Genomic DNA, 21,031 nt, shown 5'->3' with positions numbered 1-21,031 from the left:
TGTTCAAAAAAAAAGAAATAAAAATACTTTGCAGTCTTAGCGAAAAAGTAAATACATAAACCGTAGTCTCAAAGACCCCCCGTAATGGCCTCTAGTAAACCAGCATTACACGAACGGTCACTATCCCGGGCATTTATGGCACAGGCTCGCTTCCGAAAATCGCAATCGTCAATGCATGAAGTCCCTGTACTGCTGCTGGGTCCGAATTATCCTTGGATACGCCGCTGTTGTTTGGTCTCCTCCAGGCTCTACAGCAATGGCCAAGCTGAAGAGTGTCCAGTGTAAGTTCAATCGAGTAGCTGTTCGACGCTTCCTTCCCGGTTCCCATCAATCACTTCCTTCATATCCTATCCGCTGTCGCCTTCTTAGAAGAAAGACATTCTCACATCCGTGCAACGTTCATCTCAGCTCTCCTGTTAAATGAACTTAATGTCCCATCCCTCCCATCCGCCATTACTCTCTATGCCCCCTCTCGTCGGCTTCGTGACAGACCTCCCCTATCTATCCCATCCCGCCAGACCCGCTACGGTACGATCCTTTTCTCCGAGCTCTATCGGCTTTCAACAACTTCTACCACTTGTATGACTTCAATGTCTCTGTGTCCCGTTTCCGTTCACGTCTTCGTGATTTTTCCTCGCTCCCGTCCGTGTAATCTGTACCCGCCAATTTTATTTTCTCTCGTAAACTAGCATTAAGCACATACTTTGTTAAGCCACTTTGGCGGACAATTAAATAAATAAACATGTACGATATAAAAAATAAATAATTTTCTTAACAATGGTAAAGAAATTCGAGAGCATTGATAAATCCTACAATACTCACTTCTATATAGAGAGAATAATAATATCTTTTTTTTCGGAAAATTGCACCAGAAAACATAGTTGTGCTGACTAGTTGCAAATATTAAAGTCAACTTTAAAGATATAAAGAGCAACAGTTTAAAAAAGTATGGAAAATCCTACACTTTTGTAATGATTAAAAATGTTATCCTACATGTTTGTAATATTTTTAAAAATAATTAATAATGAAAAGAGAAAAAATAATTTGAGAGATTTATTAGTTTTGTTTAATTATTAAAATTTATTATTTCAATTATTAAAATTACTTAGCTCAATTATTTAATTATTAGACTGGTGGTAACACCAGTGGCACTGGTGGCAAAAAATGTGAATAAATCATCAAGTCGATAAGACACCAATGATTCACATCTTACACTTCGTGTACGTCTTCCAGTTTCCCTCAGTGTGGTTGCACTTGCTGGAGTGCACTCACTGGCACACGCGCTCGCACGGCCCTACATTGCATCGCACTCAAAACGCCCGCAACAAGCCAGCTTCCGATTAGTTTCCGTTCAACCTTCATCTCGACCGGTACGCCGAGACGGTGGTCGGGTCGTGCACGCGTGTGTTTCGGGTGTTTGGTGGACAACGAAGTCGTCGTCTTCCCGGTTGCCTAGCATCGGCCACGGACCGCGTGTGCTGGCGTTGCTGCGACGATTGCGCATCACAAACCAAACAAGTGACTTGTATGCTCCGCCAAGGCAATGCCAAACGCGTCGGTTCGTCAGTTCGCGCTGGAACGTCCTGGCTGACGGAGCATAGGAAAGGACCGTCTATCGGATAGAGTGTGTGTGGAAGTGGTTGTGTGTTTGTGTGTGTTGGGTTTATTGGAGGATCATCGTGAGGATCCTTGGTGGTCGGAATTGATTGCTGAAGTGTTTAATGTGGAGTGGCGCCATACGGCCAACGACAAAGTGCAACTTATTCAACGCAACCCCAATCATTGGAGAAGTGCGATAAGAAGGGTTTAAAGCAAATATTTTCATTTCCCTGCTAAGGTGACACGAAACGTCACCGCAGGTTGCTAAGTTTTCCGTAAGCTGTCTATTGATATTGGAAACTGAGCACAGCGAACTGGACCACGTTGCTAGGGAGCTAGGTCTCTCACTCCCCTACGGTGTGCATGGCTTTCGGTGTCCAAGGTTTGGTCAGTCAATGTTCGAAATAGTGTAGGGATTTTGCATAATTTTACACAAACAATCCAGAACGCAACGGAGGCCCTCAAAAACAACCAGCTTCCGGTGTGCGAAGTGTGATAAGACCCTTTTCCCCGATGGCCTGAGTTACCTCCTTGTCTGTTTTGAGGTAGTTTTTGATGCGCCTTTTCAAGTTTGAAGTTGGTGAAAGTGATAAAACACACTTTTGCACGGTGTCCACTGGTTGTAATTGACCTTGGCCGTGAGTTGAAGATTAAATAGTTGATTAAAACGGTTCCGTCCTTTCCATTAATCAACACCAGGAAAGGATAAACAGTGTTAATTAAAAAGCAAGTAAGGTTTTCGAGCGTTCCAGAAAAAGAGTGGTGTGTCCATTTCGTAACACTCCGTCCAGTCCGTACGCTTGGTGTGTTGTGACGCGTACGCAGTTTCGGAGTTTCGGAGCGCTCTCTCTCCCTTCACCTCATTTCATCAACATGTCCACCACGTCCAGCTGGGACGACAGTGTGAAGATGAGCAGCAACAACGCGCCAAACTCGGCCGCCACCACGCCGTCAACCGGCGGCACCACCGTACAGACCGAGTCGACCAAATGCGGCGGCAGTTATGGTGCGCCGTCCTCGCCGATCGCCCTGGAGGAAGGCGGCTGTCCGCCGATCAAGGTCGCGGCGGGCGACGAGGAGCCGGCATTGCAAAGGCCAGCGACGCCGCCACCCCGCGCCTACCATTGCGGGTGGTTTGCGCTGCGCCCCAAGTGGATGGAGCGGTTCATGACGCCCAAGTGGGCCCTGTTTTGGCTGTGCTGGGCCGGTGCCGTGCAAGGTAAGTGTGAGATGGAAGGAGATGTGCAGTGTTTAAGCAATGCGTGCGGGCGAATATTTTGTGCACGTTTTAAAGTGTCGCAGCACCGAAAAAAGTGTGTCGGCTCAGGTTCGAGCGGGGAATGGGGAAGCGTATGGGATTTTAAATCGGTTACTACCTTGGGCGTGATATAATTGCGAAAGGTAAGGTGTATCTTTGTGAATGTATTTGCATTACAAGCTACGAATCATTTATTTTTTAATAAACGGAATTAATTTACCTGCTTGTCTAGCAATATTTAATTGAACACTGTGCGGCTATCAAGCTACGGTTGTGATTTATTCTACAAAAAAGAAAACGAAGTAGGCTTTGATTTCGTTAACCGATCCGCGTGTCTTCATTCAGTTTAGTGCGTCTCATATCGCCGGTTACGAAAGTGCAGTGATAAACTATGTTTTGCAGTTGGTTAAGTGTTTTTGGTGAAATCTTTTGCGTTCTCTGATATTTGCAACTACGTATGTACTTATTTTATTATCAGTTACTAATGGTCTCGTAGTGCATTTGTTAGAATAGTTAACGGGTTTTGTCCTTTCGTGTGTTTATTCGTTGAATCGTCCACACAGTTTAGCCACCTCGGGATGTGAATAGAGTCCAAACTACCTAATTGAACTCGATTATCTTCCATCCATTGGGGTTGTATCTATTAATTGGCATGATTTTTCCATACCACTTTCATCTTCCATTAGCCCTGTTTAGCATTATTTCCATTGAACGATTGCTACGTGAAAACTTCTGTCAAAATCACCGTTTCCCATGGCAACGCGAAATCGTGCAAAACTCGACGATTCGTTTTCGTGCATTTTTTGGCACTAATCTTTGCTTGTAATCTTTTGACTAGTGTAAAGAAAAATGTGTATGTTGGTAGTAAAACTTAATTTTAGGATCTCTGCGCATGGAAGAACATTCTTTAAAAGGTTTTGAGTGATTTTCTGTCTGTTTCCAGACGGTAAGAACAAGTGTTAATGTGTATACGTTCATAAAATTGCAATTTTTGAATCTACAGAAGAAATGAACGCGCAAAAAGCCTCTTGGGTTTTTTTTTTGAAGGGGAAAGACCCGCCATCAAACAATCGTTCCGTGGAAAGATACCTATTTCCGGCCTTTTTTACTATATCATGGTTTCAAGACTCTCGAAACATGCAAAATACAACGTTGCCGGATAAGACAGTCCTTGCTGCGGAGGACGGTCCATACGATGCTTAAACCCACGTTGGGCATGTTGTTAAGTCGTGCGAGTTGACGCTTTTGTCACTAGACCCCGCTCATACAAAATCGTGCTTGTTAATTGAATTAAGGCACTACAGTCAAATCTCTCTAAGGTGAATCTTCAAAGGACCGTCAACTTAGAGAGATATTCATGTTGAGGAAAACTAATGAAGTTGTTGCTATGAAGTTTCCAAGAAACCACCGAAAAAACCTGGCCTCCTTGGATCAATATTTTTGTCAACTGTTGTTCAAATCTCATATGCACCTTATATCATGTTCACCTTAGAGAGATCTACATCTTTAAGAGACCCTGTAGGTAAGTGTACCTGTAGGTGTAGGACCTAATATTATCCGTCGTAAAAAAAGGCATCGTTTCTATTGAGCTAATTTTAAGCTTGTTGAGCTAATGATAATTATCTTACTGTTTGTAGTAGTACAACTGTTCTTGCTTTTGACGTTATTTCCTTTTTTTGTGTACCCTTTGTTTTTGATATAGTGCACTTAATACATTCTGGGTACCTTATACATCGGAGTATTGGGATTTTGAAAATTATGGGTAGATTTTCTTTGATCTCGAATTTTAGTCTTTTGGATATTGTATATTGCTGGTTTTTATTTTTTACAAGTACCGTTGATACGAGCCTTTTTTACCTGATGTTTCATTTGTCAAACTTTCTTCAAAATCAATTCAAAACGTTATTAAAACAATTATTATGGTGGCTTGCTAATGTTTTTTTTTTAATTTGGGACCAGTTTTATAAGTACATGAAACTGTTTGAATATTGTCTCTACCGTTTAATTGTCCAATGATATTTCTTATAAAATGTACGTTTGATGCTCTCTAATCGCATACTTACTCATACTTATTTTGTACATTTTCATTGGATTAACCATTATGTTCTACAGCTAGAATTACAAATAGAATCAACATTTCTTAGATTGATAGAAACATCGAGCCAATTCAATAAGAAGTTGTACGATCTATTCAGTACTTCTACACCTCCATTCTAGTATTTAATAACCCAATCATTTCCCAGAGTTCAACAAACTTATCAATGGTTTGGATATGCGTTTTCATCGTTACATTCATCATTTCAACCATACAACCAATCGTAACCGCAATTATCGCACGAGGTGCTGCAAATGACAACACCAACAATACCTTCTAATACGAACTCATTTCACCACTTCTTCTTACGCATAAAGGAATGAAATTGAATTTAATCCCTCAAGGAGCAACTGCTCCTGGGAAGATACCATCGCACCTATTGCATTGGGGGAGGTACAAGAACAGGACATATTTTCGCTTTCACTTTTGAAACCAACGCTGGAGGGGAGTTTCGGTTTACACTAGTTCGTACGTCGACTCTCCCCCATCGCACCGATCAACGTTATTAACACTCAAACATTACGAGGTGATAATCATATGCTGTTTATGCGTGTAAACAAACCATTTTCAACGCGCTTGCGGGCATCAAGAAAGGGAATTTACGCGAGGGGAAGAAATTAAATTGTGAATGCTTTGTGACTTTTACGGTCGGGCTTTTTCAGGTATCTGGAACATCTGCGTTTTTCCACCAAGGCTCCCTCGGTTGCACGGTTTGTCGAGAGGCAATTTTCCCCCCGCTTTCCCGTCAGCTGTTTGCTGTCGACAAATGCGGGCGCAACAACCAGTTCCGAGGGGGTTTAGTAGGTTAGGCTAGAAGTGTAGGAAAAAACACGAAAATAAGCAGTCATAAATCGATGCTTTTCATGGTGATTGCTTGTGTCGGTTTGTACAGAAGGCCCAAAACTAATCTCTCACCCACGGTAATTCAGGTCGCATTTCGCTTTCCTCTTCCATTTAGTTTGGACCGATTCGATCGGCTTACAAAAGTGACCCAAAATTAGCCTGTCCTGGACAGAAGCTCCAGCGGTGAAGCAGGATTCTTATCCCGGTTGTTTCATCTCGGGTGAAAGAGAGGGTGTGTCCGGAGACGTGGTGGTGGGCTATTTTTACGTACATGTTGCAGACTATGCAGAAGTGTCCCGGCACGCTCCGTTCCAGGACTATGAGATGAGGGCGTTCCGAAAGTTGCTACGCTAGTTTTTCACTATCTAATCGTTCGTCCGGTCAATTGCACGTCGAGCGTGTGGCTGTGACATATGGCAAAGTTTCCAATCGAAATGTCCCTTTTGGGGTGCATCGTGATAAGCGGGAGTGAAGAATTCAGCTCGGGAGATAGGTGAACAATTTTCATAAAATGGTTTAGATATGAAAACTGTCTAAAAACTTGACGATGGGAATATTCTGAAGATTTCTTCTAAAGAAATTCACTCGTGTTGAAACTGACTATCAACTACCTAATTGGCATTTAAATTGTATGATGCTGTATGATAGGTTATTTTCATACTGTCGAAAAGTAGTGCAATCTCTATTCTAGTAGTAGAAGTCTCGTATAGGATCAAAAACCTATGTGCTTATTATCATAGACAGCAAGACGCTTAATGACTTCTTACTGATACCTACATTAAAGAGCAGAGAAAAGTGCTTAGATTGACGCTCTAGAATTGGACGGCACTGGAACTCCCCATAACGATCGGTTAACATTGAACATTTAATTAACTTTAATTATTGCTCAGAGAAAAGAGAGTTTCGATAGTAAGAATGTGACCACATATGTGTAGCGGAAGTGTGTTGTGTGCCAAGGAACTTATCTAAATTTGTAAATACTTTATTCCTGCTGATGAATATTTACAACAACACATGTTTAATTTTGATAAAACTTTATTATTTTTGAAAAAAAATGTCTAGGTAGTCCGGTTTACTGTAGAACTCATAAATTGCACATATGTTTTCACATTTATGCGTGTTTTTTTTTCAAGATTTTTAAAGATATCGTTCGAAAGAAAGTATCGAATTTTTTTGTGGGAATATAGCTAAAGAGTGTGACCAACGACGTGTATTTTCCTAGAAAAAAAAGGATACATAGAAGTTGTCTAAAAAACTGTCCTCATATGAGATGGCAAGTTCAAATATGAGGTGTCTGACTTTAGATGACCACCACTGTACTTCGCGATAGATTTAATTTAAGTGAAATCATTGCAATCTATGGCATATGTAACGTATATAAAAGAGTCATTGATGGACTGATGTGCAGAAATAAGTGTAAATACAACCAACATTACCGATTTTTGTGCTATCAAAAATGTTTCAAAACGAAACTCAACAGTCTAAATTGATGTATAGATTGTCTGGCCTGGATATACAATGAGCCAACCAAGATCATACTACGATTTATATGGATATTATTAAACGGTTGAGATTCTAAAGTAGGACAAGCATGTTTTTGCATCATTCGTTTGTCGGAAATAACAAGCAAATGTCCTACCAGGATGTGAATCAGTACAAATCTCTTTTACAAAAGACGAAAGTGTCATGTTTAATGTTGTCTGTTTGTACACGAAGAACTTCCACGGTAATTGTTTAGTCACAGCTAAACGTATCTTTAGCTCAGACGCGGGTGGTTTTGTTAGTAAAGCTACGCAAAACATCCCATTATTGCCCAATTGGGACGTTAACATAATCGCACCCGGCCACCCGTTTGGCGGCGTTCAGCATGATTTATGAGCCTCTGTTTATGGGCTGGACTCCAGAACGGATCCATTCCTCACCAAACCTTAATGCTAATAAATGTGGGCTGGTCTCACTTTATCACCATCCAAAAGGTTTGAGCTCGTATCATAGGAACTCGAAAGAAAAAAAAACGCATACATGCTTTATTATGCATTTTATTCGTTTCAATACGTTGAATAATTTGGTTAAAATCACATAAATCTCAATTACTAACACTTACAGGAGAGAATTGTGTGGTACCGCTCAGCGCACTGAAATGACACACGCGCGCGTGCAATAAGAATTATTCCGAAAACAGTGCTAGTCTTAGCGTGCACTCATCTCGTTCGATTAGCCCCTATTTTACGACCCGATTTTACGACCATATGATGCACCCCCCCCCCTCCTCCCCCCACATTTAAACGGTGGTGCAGTGTTAAAGCGCGTCATTAGACGATAGAAAGGGTTTTTGCGGTTGCGGCAGTACTGAGGGGAAGTCACTTTAATACACTGACTCGGACTCTATTCATCTCTACGCGCACAGTATCCACAAGCAACAAGTGTTTCTACGCGTGTTGGACTGGTGGAAGTGGTCGAGTTTGAAAGCGATATAAAAATAATCGTACGTAGGCTTTACCCCCACCACAACACACTGCACGCAAACTAGAGTCCAGCTTTATGGTTCTCTCTATGGACCACGCGTAGCCCAATAATGGGTAATCAGTTGATGAATGATGATCATAAATTGATGCGACATTTATGAGGCTTTAAGGTACGGAAAATCACGTCCATGGATTACAGCTGGACGTACAGGTTTTGAAAGCACACCCGGCTAATAAAAACGTACTCATCCCCGCCAAACGCTGACGCGGGTTCGAATAATGGACCATTTAGTGTTTTTAATGACACTCCGTTAGCCCTGCGGTCTCTGGTGCAGCCTGTTGACCCGGTTCGGTGTTCGAATTGGCAATTTGGCTGTTGCGCACTCCAGCCGATACTAACACTCAGGTTGAAAAGTGCATCCGTTTGGAAGCACCATTTAAATGAGGCTGCACTCGGGGCTGCACGTGGTGTCCGTTGTGATCGGCTTATTTATCACTTTCTGGTTCGCCGAGGGGGGGGGGGGGGGGCGGATGGGTCGGAGCGACTGACCAGTATCAATGAGTGAAGGGAAAGATAGAGGTATGCTGGGCGGGTGATACCAGTTCCATCTGATCAAGCACCACTACTACCCGAAAGGGGGCAGCAGCAGCAGTGTTTTTGAGCTGAGATGATGGGAGTCACCGAGTCCATTTATCATTTCACGCTGGGCCGCTGTTGTGACTCGCACTTGAAGTGACAGTGTGTCAGAACAAAAGTGCCAACGACGAGGGCTTTGCCACGGAGCATGAGGAGAATAAAAAAAAAACATTCAAACAGCACACATACACGCGGTAATCCGTTGTTAGTCATGGCGTGTGCGTGGCGTTCAATTGCAGCCTCCGTTGGAGGGGTTGAGTGGGATGCTGTAAACAAGCCAACTACAACAGAGCCCGTTACGTCATTGTCATCCTGATTGTTATTGCATTTAAAATGACAAATTTAATGAATTGGGAGCTGTCATAAATAATGGACACCAGAGTGTTGTGTGTAAGCGCGGCAAATGTTGCGAGCCTACCTTCGATCACGTTGGTGCTTTGAGGGGGATGGGACTAGTAGAGCTGTAGGACTGGGAGGCGTTGTTACGAATGGCGGGAAACCGATGGCACTCGAATGTGCGTGCACAAGGGTACTGCACTGTTCCACTTCATTGGCTCTTTTAGTCACCCATTAGCTGGCTAATTTAATGAGGATTAAATATGTCAAGTGGAATGTCAGGTAAAAGCTATCTTTTTTATTTTATTTTTTGGCTTTTGTTTACATTTTTACAAATACTTTGTGAAAAAAAGCATGATCTGTACTTCAGATACTGATAAACTTGGAGGACATATCAAATGCATTTTGTTTCAATTTATTATGAATGTTTGAAAACAACTTTAAAGCACGTTACAAATATAGAAAGAAAGCTAGCATACCTAATGTTTACATGAAAATTCTAGTCAAGGTTTCGTGAAGTTTGAGTTTCACGCGAAATCGCGTCTTAATTGTTATTGGAAAATATATGGGTTCGATACTGGAATATGGGGCCGCCCGGTAGTCTACTGGTTAGTCATTTCTGCTCCTACAAGAACGGACTTCTTCTTCTTCTTCTTTGGCTCAACAACCGATGTCGGTCAAGGCCTGCCTGTACCCACTTGTGGGCTTGGCTTTCAGTGACTAATTGATTCCCCCCATAGCAGGATAGTCAATCCTACGTATGGCGGCACGGTCTATTTGGGGATCGAACTCATGACGGGCATGTTGTTAAGTCGTACGAGTTGACGACTGTACTACGAGACCGGCTCAGCACAGAATGACAGACAAGAACGGACTACAGGGAGGAAATGCCTTGTAGTAGAAAACTGTGGAGTTATAAGTGGAGATATAGGAGGATTAGAAGAGGTGAATGCAGTATGCTCAAAGCCTCTATATAAAAACCTTGATAGGGAGGTAGACCTTGTTTGGTACAAGAATGTATATATACTTCTAATACTTAAAGCCATGTCCAAATCCCATCAAACTCCCTTTGCCACATTCGAGTGAAAGATATAGATATTTGTGTTTGTCTCCACGTGTATGGAAAACCAGTGGAGGAGTCAACTTACTATGGTGAGCTGCACGATGATCTCACTAATTATGCAAAACTTCGTTGATTTGATCATGCGTTTCAAACTTGAAATAGTTTGAAATAGTCCAATTTTCAAATAGTTGGAGTATATCCACACATGTGGAGATGACAAGACGAATTTGTTGCGACATCTATTGACTATTGCGTTTCGTTGTTTTCATTGCTCAATCAGTGCTATTTACTCGCTTTTTTTATTCATCTTTCCCACCTACGATGCTGAGATAAGGCTCTTTTTAACCACTGAACCCATGGCCAGTTTGGAAATTGTTGTTTAACCGATGCTGATCCTTAGTGTGAACTTTGGCGCATAACTGGATCTGAACCCATATTGGCTCTGTTACTGATACTGATACTGATACTAAATCCATGCCGGTTCTGGAACTTATATTAAATCCATACCGATTCTGGAATTGCTTTTCATTTCACCCCGGCCCTGAAACACTGTCTGGATCAGTTTTCCCGATATCGGATACAATCACGTCCTTTTACCAGTGAAATGAAACGAAATTATTTGTTTAAATTCGCTAAGGTTCAAACTTGAACTATACGACCTTTTAATCAAAAAGAAAAAATGAGATAAAACCGAGGAAGTAAAACAAATACTCAAACACTTTATCCGTGAGTTGGTTGTCAAATTTTATCAACACTTATTGATACAGCGAAACGAGATTCCGGTTCATATCGTTTCATTTTTTATTTCATCTAATTCTTCATTAAAACTTCCTTGATAAAACACTCTCACGATTTTTCTCTAACGATTTCTTTCCCGAAATATGAAAAAATTTCATATTTACTTTCCAATCTTGCTCTCAAACTGTGGCCGATTTTTCTCTTTTATTTACTTCCACCCAACCATACACACACACACACCCTAGTGTGTGGAATGAACCGCCCCCAGCTCACTCATCTCACTTTTACCCGTGGCCCCGATTTAACCTCCGAAATGGAAGCGCGGACACAACAGCGACGTTTGCTTCCGCCTTGCCTTTTTTACGACTGTCATCACCGAATCTCAGGGGTTTTCCCCGAGCGGTGTGGGAAAGCGCAGTGAAAGTGGCCGCCCGTATCTGATTTATGCCATCGGGCGACATCTTCGCTCCGTGATTTATCCTTCCGTGCCGCCGTAGTATGAGGATGAAAATTGCACGCAAGGGAGGAAGGAACACTTTGCTTGCAGATTGTGCGATTGCGAAGTGTGTGAGTCCTGGATTTTCCAGCACTTTTCGCCAGCAAATTCAGATGCGTCATCGAGCCAGTTGCATGAAGCAACTCCCGCCGAGCTCCCGCACGCCCCAAATCGGACACTGTGTTTCTATTTATGGAGTTTCATTCTGCCTCTGCTGCTGCTGCTGCTGCTGTTTCGTGTTATTATAAGCTCTTATCGCGATGGCAGTAAAGACGAGGGGCATATCTCCGTCCAGAGATGCACTTCCCAGGGCCTGGGCTCCTTTTTACTCGCTGTAGGATGAGTCTTATTAAAGCGAAGTGATCGCAACCGACTGATAAGACGCGTGCCGTCCATTATATGCGAACCACTCGACAGCAAGCGGGCACGACGGCTGCTCCTGGCTGAGGACGCCAACGGGTTAGTGCGGTTTATTTGCGGCGTAAAAATTAACCTCCTTGTCAAACGGGGATGAGGACACTTTCCTTGCCTTGCCGGTGAAACTGCGGGACGGGACGGGACGGGGGGGGAGCTATAAAAACAATGAGCTCGCCAGCGCGAGTCTCAAGATACAGGCGTCCGCCACTGCCCTTTTTCCCAAGCACTACGATTTTATATGTCCCCATTCTAACAGCATCGCAGCGCTGCAGATTCTTGAGACACCAGCAGGGCAGATGGTAGCGCTTTCTTCGTCCCATCTCGATGGGGAAGAAAATCGATGCCACCAATCGGGTATTGGGTGGCACGGGAGTGGGATCGTAAAATCGCTTTTCTCTGGCGTTTGGCGCAGGCAAACCCTCACGCGGAATGCTTCGATTTTACGTCGAGTCACGTTTATGTCATTTGTAAAGTGCCAGGATTGACTGTGTATTGACGCCGATACACACACGCTTAAATTCAATCCGCCGTGTGCCGTTCGAGGGTGCCTGGAGGAAAAAAAAAACTCGTGCCAAAGGGTGGGAGAGTCCTGTCAACCCGCTCTCGCCTAGTTTGGGAGGTTGGAAGGGCTTTTAATGCATCCACACACACACATACACCTGCCAGCGCATGAGTGCGGCCGCATTATGTTCGCGCTAATGTCGTGCTAAATTGTGGATCGCAATGTACATAAGCTTCGTTTTATCGGCAATCGGTTTTCCTTTTTGTTCATGCACCCCTCGCAGCAGCTGCTTATTTTGGAGAAGGAAATCTAAAAGCATTAACTTATGATTCTGTTGCTTGAGCGTTACATTACTTTGGTTCAAAGTATTGATGACTGTGGGATTAGGGCGACGTAGTGTTAGGCGAAATTGAATGATTTAGTATGTTACAGACATGTTATTGTATTTAATAAGAAGATGTTTCTAGAAACATTATTGTTATTTTAATATATTTTCTTTTCATTTAATTAAATACTTCAATACTTTTGTGATCTTTAACAGCATAAATTACTAGTGTTTCTATTAACTGCTCAAGGCTAACCGTTTAATATAACGTTACAGACAATAGACAATACATCAAAAGAACTAAAATATTAAAAAATAATAGTGATAGTGAATGAAATGAAATATGAAGACGCAAACCTCTGTAGCTAATGACAAATAAGAACGGTTAATGTAGTAAATAAATTAAATGGGGAAATAAAAACCTATTGCAAATTTAATAGTAAATTAACTTAAACCTGAAAAATATGCAAATGAAGTTAATTTTTGAATGACTCAAAAACAAACCATAAGCATATAAAAAATGTACGAATTCAAAGATAAAGCCAAAAAAGAATTCTAACATCTGTGTGTATTTACAAAAGTTGTTCTTGCCTTCTTAAAAATAATCTTGTTTACAAACATTTTACTAGCATATTTTTCCCACTGTGCAAATGTCGAGACACAAGCTTGAAACTGTAATGACATGAAGAAAAAAGCTCTTGCCCCTGCTCCAAATTTGGTAGAAGCAAAAAAAACGATCCAAATGTAAAATGTACCACAGAGAAAGCAAGAAACCTGTATAAAAATGACTGTAATTGAGATTCCGAAGGTGTTCGAACGGCATGCCCGATTCATCCCTGCCAGAGTAACGAACGATAAAGTAACACGCGTACATTTAAAAGATTGCATGAAATCCTCAAACTTATTGTGCAACGTGAGATTTCCGGTGGTGTACCTTTCTGTTTTTTTCCCCGGGCCGTTCGTACACTTCGGTTGTTGCTTCGTGCTGCAACCAGACGCTTGATCTGTTAGAAGAAAATCATGCCTCGTCCGAGAAAAGTGAGAAAAAAATCTTTCTTAGCTGGACGGGGTTCCTCTAGGTGTGTGTGTGACTGTTTTTTAAACAAATGGCGTGAAAAACCGGCCACATTCCTTCGAAATTGAGGCATTTGTTATGATTTGTTGTTGCAGGACTTTAAAAAAAATGGAAATACCAACGAATTGTGAAAGTGTACTCCAATGGAGAACAGCTTCAGTATGTTTTTCCATCCATTCAAAACTGTCTGTATTTTATAATAGTAAAAGGGAGTGAGAGGGGATCGAGAAGAAACGAGTGCAAACGCAGCTTAGTGTCATGTCGAAGGGATTACTCAATCCAAGGGAAGGAAGGCAAGGACCAAACCCTAGACGGTGGATAGCGTAACGGACAACAGAAGTAGCCTCCGGTAGTTGACACACATTTTCCCTTTACTCGTTGATCCCTTTGACGATAGCATGAAAGGAAGAAAGCCCGACCAACCACTCGATACGATCGACATTTCGGGACAAACATTTCTGCTGCGTTCGTCGGTAACGATGCAACAGTTTGCCGAAACCCCTCTCTGCCAGCCAGAAGAATGTGTACCTTGCGTTCGTCGTACACGTTTCTGCAGCAAAAAAAGAAGGAGTGCTATTCAAGATTTCCTTCCTTGCGGCGATTTTCTAGCAGCAGCCGACCACGGAAGCGGTAGAGCGTGACGACAATTTGCGACGACTTTTACACGGCGGTCGGTTAGTGAACCTGCCATCCCAAGTATGGTAGGAATTGGTTCGTTGGTATCAAGGAAAGGCTCACGGCAATGATGGATGGAGTTGTGTAAATGGTGGTTTGCCGGGCACGGTTTGTGGGAATATTATTAATTTCTGCGGTACATTACACACCTACGGCTTTGGAAGGAGGTCATCGCTGTGGTTTGATGTTGCTAGTAATTTAAATAACAAAAAGGCCCACTGGACGGCCTAAGGATAGTGACATACTTTTTTTTTATTCACCATTTATTGCAGTTCGGCATGGGTGAGTTTTGGAGGAATAAATGAGGTATAGATGTTTCGGAATATAGCATTTATGTTCATGCTTTCATTTAAAAAAAAGAGTTGGAAACACTTCCATCAGTAGGGTTTTCATAACAGTTGGTGTTTGACTATGTCTTGCCTAGCCGATTGTTTGGTACTTCTTAGGACGTTAATAAGTTTGTTAATAAGTGTTGAAACTTAATATTTCATCGTGGTTCAGTGACGATATTGAATATGATTAATCTTCTGATCATTAAATAAGCGTCAAGAGATAGCAGACCAATCCTGAGTTCATTAAAACATTTGATTTATACAAGAGGTCAGGGTTAGAACCCAGAACAAGTGAATGATTCTTGGAACCTATCCAAAAACCTTTCCCATCATATGTTCTGTAGTCCTATCCGATTCGGATCAAAGATAATGGCGGAGTCGGTAATGATTAGCGGACTAAATACATTAGCTAATCTAAATCAAACAGTTTTAAGAAATTTATTACTATTACAGTTGGGATTTCACCTACATGTTATCTTATTAGTTATCTGCTATTGGGCCCCTTTCGTTTTAAGTTCGTAGGCTTACATTTCTGCCAGTAAGCTGTTTGCATTGTATAGCAGTTTTCGAGCAGCTATCAAAGTGGGTTTAGTATACAGGTGGGCTTATCCCTAGGAAGGCTGATTTTTATCGCTTGTGCTTTTAAATGAATATTTTAAGAATTGTTTGTGTATTCGTCAAGCCTCCAGAAAGGTTGTTTGAGAAAAAGTTTTCACTCGGTCTGTCAAAAAGTGATGTTCATATTTGGTTATAAAAACATGCTATGAGACCTGATCTACATACACATTAGCCGGCATCGCGAATAAATGAACACATTTTAACAGTCGTTTAAAATTCATTTTGGTTTAACCGAGTTCATTTGTTGTTCGTTCCTGTTAAAATAAACGATCGTCAAAACAGTTAACGACTGCTCGATATCGCATATAGGTAAACACGGGGAAAAAATCGAGCAGTTTAATTAAACGACTGTTAATTTGCATCGCATACGCTCTTGACAGTCGTTTGTTTAACGTCGGCATATGATCAGTCGTTAAAATTAACAAATGAACTCAATGCGATCGCGATGCCAAATTGTAGCAATTTTTAACGACTCTGGTTAATTTTTAACGACTGTTAATTTGAAACCAATTCTTTCGCGATGCCAGCTATTGATTCTAGATTCCACCACCTGATCTTTTTAATGCATCTTGGGATAAATGAAAACACTACCTTGTTTTGCCATGTTTTCGAGCAGGTACTCGAATCTAATTCTAGCTGTGAGACTGGAATAATCTAGACTGAAAATCGCAGGCTAGTTTTGTGTGTGGATTTGCATGGAGTGTTTACATGATTTCAGCCTCCAACTGTCAAACTCCATATCAAAATGATGACTAGAATCGTGAAGGGCCTCATTATTTGGCAAACTACGTCTACAAAACGTATTAACTCCAATTGGGTGATAGTATACAGGAACTTAATCTCGGAGTTTCGATATACTCTCTCGAATAAGTTTATTATACCAGGTTGAAACAAGAAACTATTTGTATCTATAAAAAATATTTCAAACTATATATAAATTTAAAATTATTCTTAGCCCTTATTATTTATATGCATTTTTGTCTACAAATATGAATGTTTCTTTGCTAGACTTCTTATTTGTATTGAAAAGGAAACACTTTCTCCCCTTTTCCGAACCTCTATTCGTCACAGTATCGACACGCTAATCAAACTTTTCCATTTAAATTGCTATCAAGCAAAGCGAAGCCACTCAAATTTCCAAATAGCCGTTGCTAAAACGCTAATCGGCACCCTTGCCGTCCCGTCCCGCTTTCCGTCGCGAAAGTAATCACATTGTAAACACAGGTTAGAACCTCGGGTCGGGCGCCCTCCCAACGGAAGGGCGAAGAAAACATGTCAACAAGCGATCAACGGCTTCCATCACTGCTCTGTGTTGTTGTTACACTTGAACGGAAACGGGAAGGAAAAGCATATTTTTACGAGCCCGGGTTTGTGTGCGGTCGACGACGACGGTACGTTGACATAGCAGCACATTGAACAGTTCAGGCATCGATTCGGAGAAGGAATCGGTCTGTTACTTAGCGCGCTGATGTCGTCTTGGTAAAAGGACACGAAAATATTAAATTATTACCCCAACACAGTGTGATGCAAATGGCTTTTGATTGGACGTTTCACTAGAATGAAGATTGAAGAATTGATCTTAGATATTGGGAGGAGTGGAGGCTTCCTTTCTTCATTGGTTGTTTGGCATGAACACAAAATAAGTTTGAACGTTACGCGTGCTTGTTGAGTTGCACTTTCGTCTCCCTTGTTTACGCGCTTAATGTTTGGCCGCATTCATGCCACTTTGGAACTGATATCTTTCTTTTCTTCCCATTCCTTGGGTTTCCCATGAATACCTTCAAGTGATATCAAAGTTTGCATTATTTTGTTTCCTTTTCTATTGCCCGCTCACCGGTCTGGTTTGTTGACCTTTGTGTTTCGCGCTTGCCACGTGGCCGGTTGATGGATTTATTTTGTTTTGCAGGTCAGCTCGAGTGCATCGGGCGTGTGAGTGTAAGGGTGCGCTACCTTCAGTCCTACCCCTTGCGTGCTGCTGGTATAAAAATCGCACAATTTAGCGATACACAGGAAATTAAATTTTCCGTTTAGCACATAAATGGCTTTCCACTTTTCACCATGTTTGCCCGTGCGAAAATACATCCCGCCCTGCTTTGGTTTTCCGTATGGATGACGGGTGTTACTTGATAGACAGAAGTTGCCGCCGGAGGGCGCGCGTGTGTGTGGGTTTGGCACGAAATTGCATTTCTGCTCAATCGTTCATAAGCGGAATGAAATATGAGGCCTATTTATTATTGCACACTGCACACTGTGACACGTGCCACTGAAAGGTGAGCTTGTTTGCTTAATATTCTTATTATATGTTGAAGCACGCTTTAAAACGCCACAAATGGAGGAGGTCCGCTGGTGGTACGGTTTGTGTTTTAAAAGGATAACACTTGTGTGGATGGGTTTACGGGCTTAGCGCAAGTTGTACTCGATGTAGTATTGTTCGATGTTTGTTGATGTTTGTCTGTTTTATCTCAATACTTCAAAGATTTCTTCCAAATCTTAAGCACGTTTTGATACATTTTTGTTGTTGTTGAATATTACAATGGTCATACATAGACATACACATAATTAGAATGGTCAATTTCAATACTTTACATACTTTTATTCTACGTCTTAGGAAAGAACAGGTGACGATGAACTATGCAAATTACTATTCTATTGAAAGTTGTACAAACAAAATCAGGCAACTGTGAGTAGCGCACAAACTAATGTTCAGATCAAAAAGCGTTTCCAAACACGACTTCGTGTAAGCATTGAATCATTGACCTCGAGTTGTTGCTATTGCTCGCAAATAAACCTCCAAACATGTGACTAAACAATTCACCCTATCAGATCAAAGACAATCTGATGATTGTTCTGCATACTTTTGCATGACGTAGTACAGTAGTAGGGAAAATAAACAAACACCAGTGCACCCTCCATTGCACTACATAGCAAGCCAGCAAGCCAGCAGGCCACACACGTTCAGATAAGAGGAAAATTTAGTTTTGCCAAATTGTACGAATCAGCGATCTGAAAACATCGTCACGGACAAACAAATCTTCTTTGCCAGCTCTCTCATGACAAAAAACTTCGTTCCATTTCGTTCAATTCGTGGGCAAGGAAAATGCGTAAAATATGACCAAGTGTGATGTGCTGTGTAGCAGAGAAAGCGTGTAGAAAAATTGTCAACCAGGAGAGGGGGGGAAGGATGTTGGCAACCAAGCCCAGCCGATTGCCGAGAATAGGAGGTTAAACTGTTTTGTTAGATACGCTCGATAGTACGGCTGCTTGCCTATTTTCATGGAGTAAAATTGGCCCCTTTTTCTATGCAGCTAGAGTAATAGCTTTGCAGAATGTTGCTCTCGGCTCACCTCCAACCGCAAACATTGAGTGCAGCTGAAGTGTACTGAAATGGCAATTTTTCTCAACCTGTTTCTGTTCAATGTTTTGTTCTTTGCTTTTCGTTAAACGTCAAATGATTGACTGCTTTTGTGGTGAAAGTAACATCCCCGTGCAATACACAACATTACACGTGGAAGTGAATTATATGTCTAGTGTTTCGTATTTCGATTCGGGTGTGTGACATCTATTGAGAAAGAATTTGGTTGTCAAAAGGTATCGCAATTAGATTCATATGTGCTTCCCTACTATAATTTATAAACCGAATGAAAGGCATTAAGTAAATTAAGGGACAGTTTCCATAGCGTTCTGGAGATAGAATCATTCGAGTTTGCACACATAACAATATTTATTATAGAGATATCGTTCCATGCAAAAAAAAAACAAACCAAATTAAATGAAAACTTTAAATGGTTTTTTTAATCTAATTGGAATTGACAAAAGTTATATTTACGTTTAGCATAGATTGTAATGAGATAATATAATTATTTTTTTGAAATAAATATTCTCTTTGCTTTTACTTTTCTGTTTTTATAACTATTACATATTCTACATATTTTACAAAAATACTAAGAAAATTACTGTGTATAAATAGATTTAAAGATCTTGCAAATTGAATGAGTGTTTTCCCTTATATGTGTTTGTTTGTTTACTCAAGTTAAGCTTATAATTGATCATAGGTCAATTTTTTAAAGTTTTTTTTACAATGCGTCTAACATGAAACGTTCTTGAAAATGTATGTTTTGTTATTTTAGATTCCATATGCACTGTCTCTTTGCTGGATATACTGGCGGCTTTAACACGAACGCTCACTAAGCACCAAAGGTTGTAACAATTCCATATATTTTAGTGAAAGGGGCCCGTTATTATTATCGCTCAGGGCCTCCGGCATCCTAGATCAGCTACTGGAAGAGCCACACACTTACGGTTGAACAAGATTCCAATTTAATCTACAATAACCACGCACAATCACCGACAGTTTGTAAAAGCATCTGATGAACATTCTTTGGCATTTCTCTAGAAAAAAAGAAGAATCAAAGAAACATACGTACAATACAAACAATATTTGTCCCCTACGACATTCTTTGTTCGAGAATGCTCTCTTTCTTTGTGAGATACTAAAAGGCATCCCCTAAGAAGATGCATTGACCCGAACCCTACAGTTTATACACCTATACAGGTGATCGGTAAAATTCGGTTCGCACATTTCTTATACTTCTTTGCTGTCTACATTTTTTTCTTTTAAGCATTATAATACATTTTGGTGATGAATTTTTGATTGGGTTCTGCTCTCTGTGCCACTCAAAGTGTTAATGTTGATAAAAGTTGGAAGATGAATGTAAACCAATACGTTATTTAATCCACTAGATGAAGCGTGCGTTTCCTTGTTTTTATCTTGAGGTTTTAGTGGTCGTCGAAAAACATTTGATAACGCACTAGAAAAACAATTTTAGATTCCAAAAATGAGAAACTGTCACCAGGGACATGATGATACTTGTTCAAATTGTGCGTATGATAGTAGGTTAACCACAACGCTCCAGCATGCAGATCTTTCTATTAAAGACTCAAGATCACTAAGGGATCTTACATTCAAGTCTTTATCATTAGCTAATACAACATGTAAACCACAAGCCCTCTACAACATTAAACCTACGATTAAAACCAACAACATTAGCTGGTAGTCGTATCACAAACCGCAACATCCAGCAGATAAGGAGCTACCGTAAGCGTTGGGCAGGAACTAACGAGTTGCGTATAAATACGCTGCCGTTAGGTCACAGTTTAAGCATTGTGTTACATCGGTAACGTAGTGTCACATCTTGGAGAGTGTTGTTAGCGGAAACGTACGCAGTTTTCAAATCGGTATCCTTCGCCTACGATCATACAGATTGTGTGTATAGTGTTTGTCTCTTTTATTTTCCAATCGTCATTTTGCTGAGTGCTGCTGAAAATACGGCTGTTAGTGTTAACATTAACGTACGTGTTATCGGGGTGCTCCGTTCTAGGAACAGTCGGTGATCGTGAAAAGAGGTTCAACGTTTGTAATCTTCCTTATACATTACGTAAAAGTAGCCTTGTGTATTTGTGAATTGTTTAGAATTAGATTATTCATGGTGAAAAGTGGGAACTGTTACTGTTGTGTTAATATCCAGGTTAATTTTGGTTAAATCAAAGGTCATTGAAA

The 21,031-nt window shown here is 41.0% G+C and overlaps 1 protein-coding gene across 1 annotated transcript in view; it reads left to right on the top strand.

Annotated features, from left to right (window-relative positions):
• The first annotated feature begins 1,334 nt into the window (after positions 1–1,334).
• The window catches only part of LOC1275562 (solute carrier organic anion transporter family member 4A1), a 47,349-nt gene continuing 27,652 nt past the window's right edge, over positions 1,335–21,031 (top strand). The window contains exon 1 of the mRNA XM_061658365.1: positions 1,335–2,818. Within this exon, the coding sequence (XP_061514349.1) occupies positions 2,473–2,818 (346 nt within the window). The 5' untranslated portion in view covers positions 1,335–2,472. The remainder of the gene's footprint in view (positions 2,819–21,031) is intronic.

Source organism: Anopheles gambiae, chromosome 3 (genome assembly GCF_943734735.2).
Source record: "Anopheles gambiae chromosome 3, idAnoGambNW_F1_1, whole genome shotgun sequence".
NCBI lineage: Eukaryota > Metazoa > Arthropoda > Insecta > Diptera > Culicidae > Anopheles > Anopheles gambiae.
This window is presented reverse-complemented; position numbering and strand designations above follow the sequence as displayed.